Genomic DNA, 15,918 nt, shown 5'->3' with positions numbered 1-15,918 from the left:
CGTAAGGTATTAGTGTGCACGACATATGAAACCCTGAGAAAGGGTCCCATTTCATTGAAAAAGCTTCGTGAGACGTATTTACATTTCTTTCTTTCGCTATGTAACAATGTGAAACAACTTGCTGCTACTTACTAGACATATAAAGCGGATATAAGTGTGTGAGGGGGAAAAGTAGCTTTACGGAAGTATTTTCGGCCTGAAACGCTGGGGAATGTCTAACGTGTGTCTTATTTTCTCTTCGCAGGTATTCCACAATGAATGGTGCCGTGTTGGTGATCTTACTGCTGGCGGTAGGAGGGTCAGAGTGTGCCAAGATCCTGGCCGCGTCGCCGTTCCCCGCCATCAGTCACGTGTTGCCCCTGAGAGTCATCGTCCTGGAACTCGCTAAGAGGGGCCACCAAGTGACGTACATCACAACAGACCCGATCAGAGTACGTAATCTCATCCTGTCTTGTGTATCATCAATAGAAAATAAAAACGTGTGCCTGTCTTACTAAGCGCTTTTCGGAATATTTGTCTTGAATCAATTTCCTCCGTTGTTAAAGTGACTGAACAGTGATGGTGCGATACGGGAGCTGGCTAGGGTGGCCGAACGGTTCTAGGCGCTACATTTTGGAACCGCGCGACCGCTACGATCGCAGGTTCGAATCCTGCCTCGCGCATGGATGTGTGTGATGGCCTTAGATAGTTAGGTTTAAGTAGTTCTACGTTCTAGGGGACTGTTGACCTTAGAAGTTAAGTCCCATAGTGCTCAGAACCATTTTTTTGAGATACTGGACGGTGCGATCGATCACGGAATTCGTTGAACTTCTCCTCAACGTAACTTGTTCAATACCGGCCAATTAATTTTACGTTTTTATTTTAGTTACCTTTATATGACTGAAACTGGCTCCTTCTCTCAGAAAACATGAGTCGTCTGCAGATTCTATCTACGTATGCATACGCAGAAAAATGTAAATACGACATACGAGAGGAGATACCCAGGTGTACCGGTATGAAATGAGCGTTAATATACGAATGTGTCGACAGGGAACATTTGTTGTGAACGAGCCTTAATTTTTTTTGTTTGGTTGGTATGACATCTGTCAAAGATATTTTAGTATACGTCAAGTCATGGAACAAACAACATCATATGCTTTCATCGTGTTAACAATGTCGAACTTTGTACCAAAAAGTGATGATTTGCGGAAAGTATTATTTTTTTGTTTTCATTTGAAAAAAAAGTGCTGCAGAGGCGTATCGAATGCTTGTCGAAGCATATGGTGAACATGCTCTATCAGAAGCAACATGCAAAAGATGGTTTCAACGCTTCAGAAATAATGATTTTGATGTAAGAAATGAAGAACGTGGGCGACCACCAAAAAAGTTCGAAGACGCCGAATTGCAAGCAATATTGGATAAAAGTGATACTTTGAGTCAGAAGCTAATAGCAGCAATGCTCAATGTTGCACAACAAAACAATTTCTGACAGTTTGAAAGCTACGGGAAAGATCCAAAAGTGTGGAAAACGGGTACCACATGAATTGAATGAAAGACAGATGGAAAATCGAGAAACCATTTGTCAAATTTTGCCTCAAAGACCTGAAAGAAAATCAATTTTGCATCGAATTGTTACTGGCGTTGAAAAAATGATTTATTTAAAGAATCCTAAACGGCAAAAATCATTGGTTAATCCGGGAAAACCATCAACGCCGACTGCAAAACCAGATCGATTCAGCAAGAAGAAAATTCTCTGTGTTTGGTGGGATCAGAAAGATGTGGTGTATCATGAGCTTCTAAAACCCGGTGAAACTGTGAATACTAATCGCTACAGACAACAAATGGTCAATTTGAAATATGCATTGATCGAAAAAAGACCAGAATGGGCCAGAAGAGATGCAAAATATTTTTTTTTACACGACAATGCACCTGCACACAAAGAAACACAGGTTCAGGATACAATCAAAACACTTGGCTGGGAGCTGCTACCCCACCCGCCGTATCCACCAGTCTTGGCCCCTTCCGACTACCATTCGTTTTCATCAATGGGACATGCATTGGCTGAGGAACACTTCGATTCCTACGAAGAAGTCCAAAATTGGGTGTCTGGTTTGCTGCAAACGACGAACATTTCTATTCGCGTGGCGTCCGCAAATTGCCAGAAATGTGGTCGAGATGTATAGAAAGCAGTGGTCAGTACTTTGAATAAAATGTTTTTACTTTTCAATTTAAAATTAGTGTTTCATTTTCACAAAAAAACGCTCATTTCATACCGGTACATGGTATTAACTACGCGGAGAAGCACGAGGTAGAAAGAATGAGTCCTGATGAATTATTACGTGGTGGTGAGTTTTACCACGTTCTGTCACGGTACACGCCAGTTCGTTTGGATATTAGTTTCGTGTTTAATGTTTACAGATTCCATGGGGCTAACAACCCCCTATTTCCACTGGAAATGACAAAACTGCTGCAGAACTTAACGCAGAATCTGAAGCACTAACAACGCATCAAAAGAACGAACTCATTTGCGTATCTTTCTGTTTTTGATAGTTCCTGGATGCACAACACAATAACGATTTAAAAACCACATAGAATGTAATAACTGCTGGCAACTTTGTACGTCATAGCCAATAAACCACTGCAAAAGATTATTTACAATGTTTCATAGCTACGAATACTCGTTTCGCCACCAAGTCTCTCTAAGACACAATTTTTTAGCAACTACGTATGTTGCGTCCAACTGATCAGCCTGTCGTCGGAATTGTAGTTCATATTGTCTTCTTACAAAAATCAGATTATAAACCACGTGACATGATTTTCACACTAAAATACTGCATCAGCTAATTAGAGAATATGTGGACTTCAAACAATAAAACTGCTGAACATTTTACGTGACTCGAATGAGACATAGTTAAAGTAGTCCACTGTAAAATACCGATCACGTGGAGAAAATTGGAAATTTGTGGTAAGGTCTTATCGGAGCAAACTGTTGACGTCATCGGTCCCTAAGCTTAACCACTACTTAATCTAACTTAAGAGGAGTAGGACGTCAAACGGGCCGACTTGGAGCAGGAGAGGCATCACAGGACATATTAATTTCCAGTCTCTATACTTTTACAAATAAATTCATCAGACTTTGTCAGCATCACCAGGAAGGATTCTGGATTCACACCCATTGCAGTGGAAGTTCGAAAACATAATGAAACAATTATTTTTACGTGCGAAATTTCATCATTGCCGGCAGGTGTGGCCTTGCGGTTCTAGGCGCTTCAGTGTGGAACCGCGTAACCGCTACGGTCACAGGTTCGAATCCTGCCTCGGGCATGGATGTGTGTGATGTCCTTAGGTTAGTTAGGTTTAATTAGTTCAAAGTTCTAGGTGACTGATGACCTCAGAAGTTAAGTCGCATAGTGCTCAGAGCCATTTGAACCATTTTTTTGAGCCATTTCATCATTTTTTCACTTTCTAATGGCTGCATTTGTTGCTACAGGTACATTTTCCTTCATACGTTAGAGAGATTCTTCGATGAACTTTGCACAGCATACATACCATACTTACAGATGTATGAAACTCTAGAATTTATTTAATTTATGAAAAATGAATGAACTGTTATATTTTAAACTTCATGTTTAGAAAAAACACAAATTTTATAGTTAGTTACCTCAAGTTTTACCACAGTTTTTAATAGATTTGCAAAATTTTAGAGTTTCATACACCTTTAAGTATGGTTTGTAGGCTCTGAAAAATTCATCAGAGAATCTCTCTTACTTATGAAGAAAAGTGTACCTACAGCAACAAGTGCTGCCATTAGTAAGTGAAAAAAATGAAGAAATTTCACATGTAAAAAAATTTATTTCTTATGTTTTCGAATTTCTACTCTTAAGAGTGTGAATTCTGAATCCTTCCTGGTCATGCTGACAAAGTTTTATGAATTTATTTGTAAAAGTACAGAAAGTGGAAATTAAAATGTTCAGTGGTGTCTCCCCTGCTCCAAGTCGGCCCGTTTGACGTCCTACCCCCCTTAAATTAACTTACGCTAAGGACAACACACACACACGCACGCACGAGCAAGGACCCGAACCTCGGACCGGGGCAGCCACGCGGACCGTGACAAGGCGCCCTCGGCCGCGCGGCTACCTCACGCGGACATGGATAAAACTCTGGACATTAATGTTATCTAATAAGTTTAAGTGTGGAAGACATCCATGGACAATACAACGGCTTGTTTTATTGCTTTGAAACACTTACAGAACTTCAAAACCAGAAGTCATCGTAAAGAACTAACAATTATACCTAACACAGTAACTGAAATACTAATAATATGTGGGCACGGTGATTGCAATTTCCTTACTAGAATCTTATGTCATTAGATGAACTAGTGTAGCGGAAGGTTGTTAAGATTATCGCTAGACTCACCGGTTTCTTGAGCAAAAAGATTGTACAACAGGTTATCTGTTCCACAAATGACACGCAGATAGCATTTGATCCGGCAGTTGCGAATATTAGGGCACTTCAGCAAAATGTTATATCAGATAGATAAGATGTTCTGAGTTAACTTACCACTATAAATTCAGATCAGATTCCAAGGTTCGATGGCTGCCTCCATCATCGTCGTCGTGGGCTATGTCTGACTGTAATGAAACTTTCCCATCTTTGTATTTTTCGTTTGGCCTCAAGCCGCACCGCTGTGTGTCTTGCGGCACTAACTTTTTTATGTGTGATTGATGGGCCACTGTCATTATTTATTACCTTAAAGGGTTTCCTACGGACCATCTAAGGTCCTTTTACCTATCTCAGCGGTATAATTATATAGAGGAGATAAATGTTACGAATTTAGTTAAAAATTAGCATTAATAATATTCACTCGATGAGAAATGCTGATACCTATCAGATCTCATGCTGTGGGGGAATGTTGTGCCTAAACCCCTGACCTGTCACGGCCGGCCGCGGTGGCAGAGCGGTTCCAGCCGCTCCAGTCCGCAACCACGCTGCTGCTGTGGTCGCAGGTTCGTATCCTGCCTCGGGCATGGATGTGTGTGATGTACTTAGGTTAATAAGGTTTACAGTAGTTCTAAGTTCTAGGGGACTGATGACCTCCGATGTTAAGTCCCATAGTGCTCAGAGCCATTAGAACCATTTTGACCTGTCACGTGATTTGCCGTATGTTCTGTCCCAAAATTTCTGTACTAAGCTAATGTAAGATGTCAATGTTTAGTTATCGATGAATGTCGATATTTCTTGCAAACCTGCGTGCGTTGACAATCCATTGGAGATCTTTATTTTGGACGGCTTGTATCTGCCGCAGTTAGTAGTCGCGACACCCAAAGAAGATGCAAGAACCCCTCACTTGTACCAAACCTCCAGAAATGTCGCACTTTAGCCAGTCGGTCCGTCATCCCCGTTTACAAGAAGGGACGTCGAACAGATGTGCAGAACTATAGATCTATATCTCTTACGTCGATCAGTTGTAGAATTTGGAACACGTATTGTGTTCGAGTATAATGACTTCCCTGGAGACCAGAAATCTACTCTGTAAGAATCAGCATGGATTTGGAAAAAGACGATCGTGTGAAACCCAGCTCGCGTTATTCGTCCACGAGACTCAGAAGGCCATAGACACGGGTTCCCAAATAGATGCCGTGTTTCTTGACTTTCACAAGGCGTTCTCCACAGTCGTTTAATGAACAAAGTAAGAGCATATGGACTATCAGACCAATTGTGTGATTCGATTGAAGAGTTCCTAGATAACAGAACGCAGCATGTGATTCTCAGGGGAGAGAAGTCTTCCGAAGTAAGAGAGATTTCAGGTGTGCCGCAGGGGAGTGTCGTAGGACCGATGCTCTTCAAAATATATCCAAATGACCTTTTGGATAACATCGGAAGCTCACTGAGGCTTTCTGCGGACGATGCTGTAGTATATCGAGAGGTTGTAATAATGGAAAATTGTACTGAAATGCAGAAGGATCTGCAGCGAATTGACGCATGTTGCAGGGAATGGCAATTGAATCTCAATGTAGACAAGTGTAATGTGCTGTGAATACATAGAAAGATAGATCCTTTATCAGGTAGCTACAATATAGCAGGTCAGCAACTGGAAGCAGTTAATTCCATAAATTATCTAGGAGTAGACATTAGGAGTGATTTAAAATGGAATGACCATATAAAATTAATCGTCAGTAAAGTAGATGCCAGACTGTGATTCATTGGAAGAATACTAAGAAAATGCAGTCCCAAAACAAAGGAAGTAGGTTACAGTACGCTTGTTCTCCCACTGCTTGAATACTGCTCAGCAGTGTGGGATCCGTACCAGATAGGGTTGATAGAAGAGATATAGAATATCCAACGGAGAGCAGCGCGCTTCGTTACAGGATCATTTAGTAACCGCGAAAGCATTACGGAAATGATAGATAAACTCCAGTGGAAGACTCTGCAAGAGGGACGCTCAGTAGCTCGGTACGGGCTTTTGTTGAATTTTCGAGAACATACCTTCTGTTGTGGTTGGCAGGAGAGCCAACACCGTGTTACTAAAGGAGGCCGAAATGCACGCGTTTTAGCTCACGCAGGCTGGCGTGAGGTCTGGAACATGGCAAGGGAATTAGAACTGAGAAAAACGGACGTAGCAGTATATTGCTCCCTCCTATGTATGTCTCGCGAAGAGACCATGAGGATAAAATAAGAGAGATTATAGGCCACACAGAAGCATTCCAACAATCTTTCTTTCCACGAACAATACGAGACTGGAATAGAATGGAGAACCGATAGAGGTACTCAAGGTACTCTCCACCACACACCGTCATGTGGCTTGTGTAGTATGAGTGTAGATGTAGATGTTGAAGATGGTATAAGTGGCGTACAGTATAACTCGCTGTGCTTTTCCATCCCAGTTTTCCGGAGATTAAGGCAATCCATCCTCGAAATGTCTCAGAGAGTATTCTTTCTACCTGTTTTGCCTATAAACCCTCAAAGATTATGTCTTTCGGAAAAGAAGTATCAGTGCCGTCGCAGTCTCTGTAAATTACTGTTCCACTTCCTGTGGTTCTAAGCGGCAAGTTATATTATTCAGAATATCGATCAAAAGTGAGACCATTTGGTATTTATTTACTGAACACCGTACTTTGATAATGTCCAATTAGTAATGATTTAACTGAAAACTAACAATTATGACGGAACTACCCTGAAGCACTAATGAAACTGGTATAATCATGCATATTCAAATACAGAGATATGTAAACAGGGAGAATAAGGCGCTGCGATCGGGAATGCCTATATACACTCCTGGAAATTGAAATAAGAACACCGTGAATTCATTGTCCCAGGAAGGGGAAACTTTATTGACACATTCCTGGGGTCAGATACATCACATGATCACACTGACAGAACCACAGGCACATAGACACAGGCAACAGAGCATGCACAATGTCGGCACTGGTATAGTGTATATCCACCTTTCGCAGCAATGCAGGCTGCTATTCTCCCATGGAGACGATCGTAGAGACGCTGGATGTAGTCCTGTGGAACGGCTTGCCATGCCATTTCCACCTGGCGCCTCAGTTGGACCAGCGTTCGTGCTGGACGTGCAGACCGCGTGAGACGACGCTTCATCCAGTCCCAAACATGCTCAATGGGGGACAGATCCGGAGATCTTGCTGGCCAGGGTAGTTGACTTACACCTTCTAGAGCACGTTGGGTGGCACGGGATACATGCGGACGTGCATTGTCCTGTTGGAACAGCAAGTTCCATTGCCGGTCTAGGAATGGTAGAACGATGGGTTCGATGACGGTTTGGATGTACCGTGCACTATTCAGTGTCTCCTCGACGATCACCAGAGGTGTACGGCCAGTGTAGGAGATCGCTCCCCACACCATGATGCCGGGTGTTGGCCCTGTGTGCCTCGGTCGTATGCAGTCCTGATTGTGGGGCTCACCTGCACGGCGCCAAACACGCATACGACCATCATTGGCACCAAGGCAGAAGCGACTCTCATCGCTGAAGACGACACGTCTCCATTCGTCCCTCCATTCACGCCTGTCGCGACACCACTGGAGGCGGGCTGCACGATGTTGGGGCGTGAGCGGAAGACAGCCTAACGGTGTGCGGGACCGTAGCCCAGCTTCATGGAGACGGTTGCGAATGGTCCTCGCCGATACCCCAGGAGCAACAGTGTCCCTAATTTGCTGGGAAGTGGCGGTGCGGTCCCCTACGGCACTGCGTAGGATCCTACGGTCTTGGCGTGCATCCGTGCGTCGCTGCGGTCCGGTCCCAGGTCGACGGGCACGTGCACCTTCCGCCGACCACTGGCGACAACATCGATGTACTGTGGAGACCTGACGCCCCAGGTGTTGAGCAATTCGGCGGTACGTCCACCCGGCCTCCCGCATGCCCACTATACGCCCTCGCTCAAAGTCCGTCAACTGCACATACGGTTCACGTCCACGCTGTCGCGGCATGCTACCAGTGTTAAAGACTGCGATGGAGCTCCGTATGCCACGGCAAACTGGCTGACACTGACGGCGGCGGTGCACAAATGCTGCGCAGCTAGCGCCATTCGACGGCCAACACAGTGGTTCCTGGTGTGTCCGCTGTGCCGTGCGTGTGATCATTGCTTGTACAGCCCTCTCGCAGTGTCCGGAGCAAGTATGGTCGGTCTGACACACCGGTGTCAATGTGTTCTTTTTTCCATTTCCAGGAGTGTATTACAACAGATGTTTCGCGCAGTTCTTAGAACGGTTACTGCTGCTACAATGGCAGGTTATCAAGATTTAAGTGAGTTGAACGTGGTGCTATAGTCGACGCAGGAGCGATGGCGAAAACTGTTCAAAAGGCTCTGAGCACTATGTGATTTAACTGCTGAGGTCATCAGTTCCCTAGAACTTAGAAATACTTAAACCTAACTAATTTAAGGACATCACACACATCCATGCCCAAGGCAGGATTCGAACCTGCGACCACTTCAAAAACGTACTGTAAATATCAGGAATCCGCTAAAACATCATATCACCGACATCGCTGCGGCCGGAAAAAGATCGTGCAAGAACGGGACCAACGACGACTGCAGAGAATCGTCTCTAGCTTAACAGGAGTGCTGCAGATTATAGTGCTGGGTCGTCATCAGGTATCAGTGTGCGAACCATTCAACGAAACATCATCAATATGGGCTTTCGAAACCGAAGGCCCAATCGTGTGCTCTTCATCACTGCACAACACAAAGCTTTACGGCTCACCTTGTCTCGTCAACACCGACATTGGACTGTTGATGATAGGGAACGTGTTGCCTGGTCGGACGAGTCTCAAATTCTATCGAGCGGATGGACGTGTATGGGTACGGAGACAACCTCATGAATTCATGGACCCTGCATGTCAGCAGGGGACTGTTCAAGCTGGTGGAGGCTCTGAATGGTGTGGGGCGTGTGCAGTTGGAGTGATACGGGACCGCTGATATATCTAGATACGACTCTGACATGTGACACGTACATAGTCGTCCTGTCTGATCACCTGCATCCATTCATGTCAATTGTGCATTCCGACGGATTTTAGTAATTCCAGCAGGACAATGCGATACCACACACGTCCAGAATTGCTACAGAGTGGTTCCAGTATCACTCTTATGAGTAAAAACACTTACGATGCCCACCAAACTCCCCAGACACGAATATTATTGTGCACATCTGGAATGCCTTGCAATGCGTTGTTCAGTAGAGATCTGCATCCCTCGTACTCTTACGAATTTATAGACGGCCCTGCAGGATTCATGGTGTGAATTCACTCCAGCACTACTTCAGACATTAGTCGAGTGCACTTCTGCGTGTTTGCGAGGGAGCTGGCGAAACGTCAGTAAAATCATCAGACGAACGTCGGCTGAAGAACCCGAGACAGACGCCAATAGGCAGTTTGTCAATACTAATGCGCTCTGGTCGCCGTTCTGCCATAGAAATTTACAACACTAAACATTTAAATACCCACCGATGGTGTGTACATGCACAACGTTACATTAATATACAACCATGTCTTCTGGGCATTTCAGTTTTTTTTTTTTTTTTTTTTTTTTTTTTTTTTTTTTTTTGTCAGACAGTGTATACTCTGACAGCGCTCACCAAACTTATTTTGCAGAAAATCTAGTCTAAAATTTTAAGGCGTCATCTGTCATCATCGGTGTAGGTTTCCTCTATGCGTATCCCTGTTGTTTTCTGTTTGTCCAACAGGTAATCAATATTTCTGTCGCATTGTTAACTGTCCATACTTTTCGCATACTTTTCATTTTTTTATTACCTTCCTTCCATGTCGGCTGCAAATGTTATTCTATTATTTTTGTTGTGTACATAGTTCTGCGTAGTCAGCGCGAGATGGCGCTGGCGTAGAGACGGACCAAATTCTGCTTCCGCCGATCCGCGTATTAATATGTAACGCAGCCAATGAGATTGCTGCTAACGTAGAACCTTTTCTCCTAGCATGTCACACTCGCGCAGTGATACATGAACGCGTGAGGTATTATAATGAGTGTACAGACCTCCAATTAGTCAGTCTGCATTAGTCTGTACCAGTCTGTACCAGTCTACATTAGTCTGTACCAGTCTATAGTCAAGTTTCAGTCTGGAGCTAAGAAGTTTATCATATTCCTGTACATAGCCATGAAGATTAATGTGTAGACACTTTGTCAAGTATCAGAGATATGTGAGAATAAGATTAACGAACCAAGACCAAACGAACTTCAGAATGTCAATTGTAAATAGCATCCAGAACCAAGTTAAGTTAATTTATGTTATCATTTTAATAAATGTGTGTGAAAATTAATCAAGTTCTGTTTAAAGTTGGTCACCGTCAATCTGCTACTCTAAGCGTGCAAGTGGCATTTCTATCGTCTGACCTAAAGGCAGAAGATAAACACGCCATGATAAGACCACGAGACATGTTGCTGACACTCGCCTACTTCATTAGAGCGACGAGTCAAATAATACGATGGTGTGTGTACAGAAGGTCTTACAGTATGCACACCACAATTTCTCTCTGTTCTTCTGACCAGTTACCCTCCTCTCCACAATGAATTCTTCTGTACTGCTGTCACATATTCCTCTTAGACGTCATTACTAATAATAGACTTAAATATGAAGAGGAAATTGAATGACAGAATGTTAATAAGGCTGATATTTCTTGACTTCCATAGATTCAGGACTGTATATTTTTGTTATTGTTACTATCACCATCATTACCATCATTTCATATTGCTCATGTATAAAGGAATTTTAATGTTGACTCCTTAATGATCACTGGTTAGATCTAACAGTGCGTCTGAAGGCCATAATCTTTGCGAGACGAAATCAATAAATACGTTTATCGAGCCTCTACATCCTCCTTAAGACATGTCACGTTAAGTGCAAAATTATTATGACGGCTAGGACGAAAGGCAGTAATCACTGTCTTAGAGAAATAATGCAAGCAAACCTTCCCTCAAAAGCCTTCAAAATGAAATCACTACCCAGACAGGTAGGTCTCAAAATAATGGGCTGGTGAATACGTTCGTAGCGCTTTTCCATAAATTTAATAATCAACACAAACCTAGAAGACATACTTTGGCCTTCAATAAGATGTCCATCTTCACTATGTACAACAGTCTGCTAACGCTGGGATAACTTTTCGATTCCTCCAATGTAGAAATCTCTGAAAATCACGTGAAAATTTGAGGGCGCAAGATCAGATTGATCAGGTGGATGTGGAATGACTTCCCAACCCAACTCCTGTATATTGTTTTTTTGTCTGTCTAGTAGAATGTTGGCGGCCGTCATCATGGTGTAGCATCACTTCACGGAGTCTTCCTGGCTGTTCTCCTTGGATTGCGTCTGCAGGACGCCTGAGTTGTTGAGAATAAATATCAGTAGTGATCGTTACACCTCAGGGAAGCAAACACCGTCGCTGGTCCATCAGATGCATGACATTATCCTTTGTGGATACGTGCAGGTCTTTCTACGGGAAGTTGCTGCATTATTTGGTTTTAACGATTCCTTTCTTTGCCTTACTGATATTAGTATCAAGACACCGCTCCTCGTCACCAGTAACGATACAGGACAAGAATGGTCGGTGTTGTTCCCAAGCCAACTGATGACGAGCGAGTAGTGATGGACGTATGTTCACCCACTGATTTTTGATTAGAGCATATATATTTGAACCTCCTCTACTGCATGAAAATGTCACACTATGTTAGAGTAATCATAGTTCATCACATTTGCCAGCTCTCGAGTTCACTGACGTAGATAGCAGTGGATTAATGCATTTAAATCATCTGCATAAAACCCCGAAGATCTTCCTGAACGTGAGGAGCCGCTAGTGTCAAATCGACCGTTTTTAAAACGAGGAAACCACTTTTTGCCGTGATCTGTCCTGTAGAATTATACCCACACATGGCGCAAATATTTCTGGCTGCCCCCGCTGCTGTCTCCCTTCTATTGAACAATATGTCACAAACGTTCCTATTTCCACACTTGGCACTTCATTTTCCAAAGTCCATAGCTCTACTCAGTAAATGACAATATGGAAAGTCAAATAGCAACAGTGAACTACACTACTGGCCATTAAAATTGCAACACCACGAAAATGACGTGCCACAGACGCGAAATTTAACCGACAGAAAGAAGATGCTGTGATATGCAAATGATTAACTTTTCAGAGCATTCACAAAAGGTTGGCACCGGTGGCGACACCTACAACGTGATGACACGAGGAAAGTTTCCAACCGATTTCTCGTACACAAACGGCAGTTTGCCGGAGTTGCCTGGTGAAACGTTACTGTGATGCCCCGTGCAAGGAGGAGAAATGCGTAACATCATGTATCTGACTTTGATAAAGGACGGATTGTAGCCTATCGCGATTGCGGTTTATCGTATCGCGACATTGCTGCTCGCGTTGGTCGAGATCAAATGACTGTTAGCAGAATATGGAATCGGTGGGTTCAGCAGGGTAATACGGAACGCCGTGCTGGATCCCAACGGCCTCGTATCACTAGCAGTAGAGATGACAGGCGTCTTATCCGTATGGCTGTAACTGATCGTGCTGTCACGTCTCGATCCCTGAGTCAACAGATGGGGACGTTTGCAAGACAACGACCATCTGCACGAACAGTTCGACGACGTTTGCAGCAGCATGGACCATCAGCTCAGAGACTATGGCTGCGGTTACCCTTGATGCTGCATCACAGACAGGAGCGCCTGCCATGGTGTACTCAACGACAAACCTGGGTGCACGAATCGCAAAACGTCATTTTTTCGGATGAAACTAGGTTCTGCTTACAGAATCATGATGGTAGCATCCGTGTTTGGCGACATCGCGGTGAACGTACATTGGAAGCGTGTATTCGTCATCGCCATACTGGCGTATCACCCGGCGTGATGGTATGGGGTGCCATTGGTTACCCGTCTCGGTCAGATCTTGTTCGCATGGACGGCACTTTGAGCAGCGGACATTACATTGCAGATGTGTTACAACCCGTAGCTTTATCCTTCATTCGATCCTGCGAAGCCCTACATTTCAGCAGGATAATGCACGATCGCATGTTGCAGGTCCTGTACGGGGTTTTTCTGGATACAGAAAATGTTCGACTGCCGCCCTGGCCAGCACATTCTCCAGATGTCTCACCAACTGAAAACGTATAGTCACTGGTGGCCGAGCAAGTGGCTCGTCGCGATACGCCAGTCACTACTCTTGATGAACTGTGGTATCGTGTTGAAGCTGCATGGGCAGATGTACCTGTACACGCCATCCAAGCTCTGTTTGACTCAATACCCAGGCGTATCGAGGCCGTTATTGCGGCCAGAGGTGGTTGTTCTGGGCACTGATTTCTCAGGATCTATGCATCCAAACTGCGTGAAAATGTCATTTCTAGTATAATATATTTGTCCAATGAATACCCGTTTATCATCTACATTTATTCTTGGTGTAGCAATTTTCATGACGCGTAGCGTACAAACAAAAAATGACAATCTATAAATAAACCCATACCAACCGGAATACCAACACGCAAAACAAAATCGCTGCGAATTTATGCACCAACCCAATATTAACCACGTTTCACGACAGTGATCTGTTTTAAGAAAATACGTGTGCTGCCACACGTCAGCCCGTATTGCCAAATTGCTAATCGTTGTCTTGTCGAAGACACGGTGCACTTGAGTAATGTGACATAAAGTTTCCTGCTTTAGTATGCCGCACAATCACGCTCACGTAATCCTAACTAGTGCTATTATTTTCAATTCAAAACTGCTAACTGCTAATTCCTCCCGTAAGACTGCCCAGTATGACTTAACCACATGGTCCACAAGGCTGAACCAGCTTTGAATAACTTTATTCTTAAGGACTGAATAAGGTTAAATATTTTTTTTATCTGTCTCCTTTGCAGAAGCCCATAAAGAATCTGACAGAGGTGGACGTGTCCCCGGCGTACAGGTACCTCAAGAGGTCCGTCGACTGGATGGCGATGGCATCGCACGAGTGGGACCCCCTGGAGATGCTGTGGACCATGATGGACATGACGGCCCCCATCTGCGAGGACGGCCTCAACAGCCCGGAGATGGTCGACTTCATGAAGTACGTCCACCACTGCAGATCACTTGCTCCTAACGTTTAATTGCTTCAGCGCGGCACAGTAGGAAAATCTATGGAGTGAGCAGATCGTTCAGCACTTATGAACAACGTCACGTGGGAATTGTCACCATGAACTTAGCATGATGCTCTTTATTTGCATTTTGGGGTGGTTGGTTTGGAAGAGGGGACCAAACAGCGAGGTCGTCCCCTTGGATTAGGGAAGGATGGGGAAGGAAGTCGGTCGTCCCCTTTCAAAGGAACCATCCCAGCATTTGCCTGGAGTGATTTAGAGTAATCACGGGAAACGTAAATCAGGATGGCCAGACGCGGATCTGAACCGTCTGTAGGGAAGCAGCCTACTCACGCAGTATAAAATTCACAGCAGTTTTTCCATTGTGTGCCAGCCAGTCCGCTGTAACCAGCTCTGACGTCATAAATGTTGCGCAATACTTTCAAAATCAAGTAAATAACCTGAAACGTTTCTAGCATGTCAGGAGTAATACTAAATCAGTATGTATTTAATATCAGTGCAATAACTTTAACCATTTTTGAAATTTGGACGTTTTTCTGTAAAAATCATTGGCGCAACAGAAAAGAGCTAGAAACTTAAAACTTCATATTTAGATTCCTTTTGTATAATAATTTAGTAGAAACAGTATTCTGGATCTCACAAATTAAAATTTTAGTTAAAATTCGTGATTTTCAGCTTTTTGTCTTATAAATTAAGGAAGCAAGATAGATTAAGTAGGTGAATAAATAAAGCTAGGAAGTTTAAATTTAAGTATAAGGGAGATACGCTACAATCATAAAGATGGGAGAAGTTTCAACTCAATAACTATAAAACTATAGCGATAGCGTATCTCCAAAGGGCACGTTCAGAGCTCGTCTACTGCGTGTAGCGTAATTAAATTAATTCTCTCGCCCAAAATATTGGACTTAGCCACGTCAGACTTTTATTATGATTACTTTCCTGTGCATTAGACTCTGAGCTGCTCTGGTAGTTGGATTGTGTGGATTCTTTTTGATCTGTGACTTTCAGAATATTGTGAACATTTTTGAAAGAATCGTTTTTGATTATGAATCCCAGACAATCTCCTAATTCCTCAGAGCTATAAACTGTAGCTATAAGTTTATTTCTCAGTTGAAGTGGGCAGTAGGAACTCTAATTACAGGCTTCACGTTTTGTTAATCACTTTCTGGTGGCCAATATTGTAGTTAGAGAGCCAGTGTTGAGAACGGCAAACAACAGCTTTAAATAAATCATAGGAACATTTCAATAACAATAAATTTCCATACGCCGCCCCACATATGGTGCATCGTTGGGTAAGACATTCCACATTTATTTATTATTCAACAAAATTTCCATCCGCCGC

At 43.5% G+C, this 15,918-nt stretch overlaps 1 protein-coding gene across 1 annotated transcript in view; it reads left to right on the top strand.

The window, feature by feature from the left end:
- Positions 1 to 247: 247 nt before the first annotated feature.
- LOC126354774 (UDP-glucosyltransferase 2-like) overlaps positions 248 to 15,918 on the top strand; it is a 29,304-nt gene continuing 13,633 nt past the window's right edge. Inside the window, exons 1-2 of the mRNA XM_050004670.1 lie at positions 248 to 431; positions 14,361 to 14,548. Coding sequence (XP_049860627.1) covers positions 255 to 431; positions 14,361 to 14,548 — 365 coding nt within the window. The 5' untranslated portion in view covers positions 248 to 254. The remainder of the gene's footprint in view (positions 432 to 14,360; positions 14,549 to 15,918) is intronic.

The sequence above is a fragment of the Schistocerca gregaria genome, chromosome 3 (assembly GCF_023897955.1).
Source record: "Schistocerca gregaria isolate iqSchGreg1 chromosome 3, iqSchGreg1.2, whole genome shotgun sequence".
In the NCBI taxonomy this organism is placed as follows: domain Eukaryota; kingdom Metazoa; phylum Arthropoda; class Insecta; order Orthoptera; family Acrididae; genus Schistocerca; species Schistocerca gregaria.
This window is presented reverse-complemented; position numbering and strand designations above follow the sequence as displayed.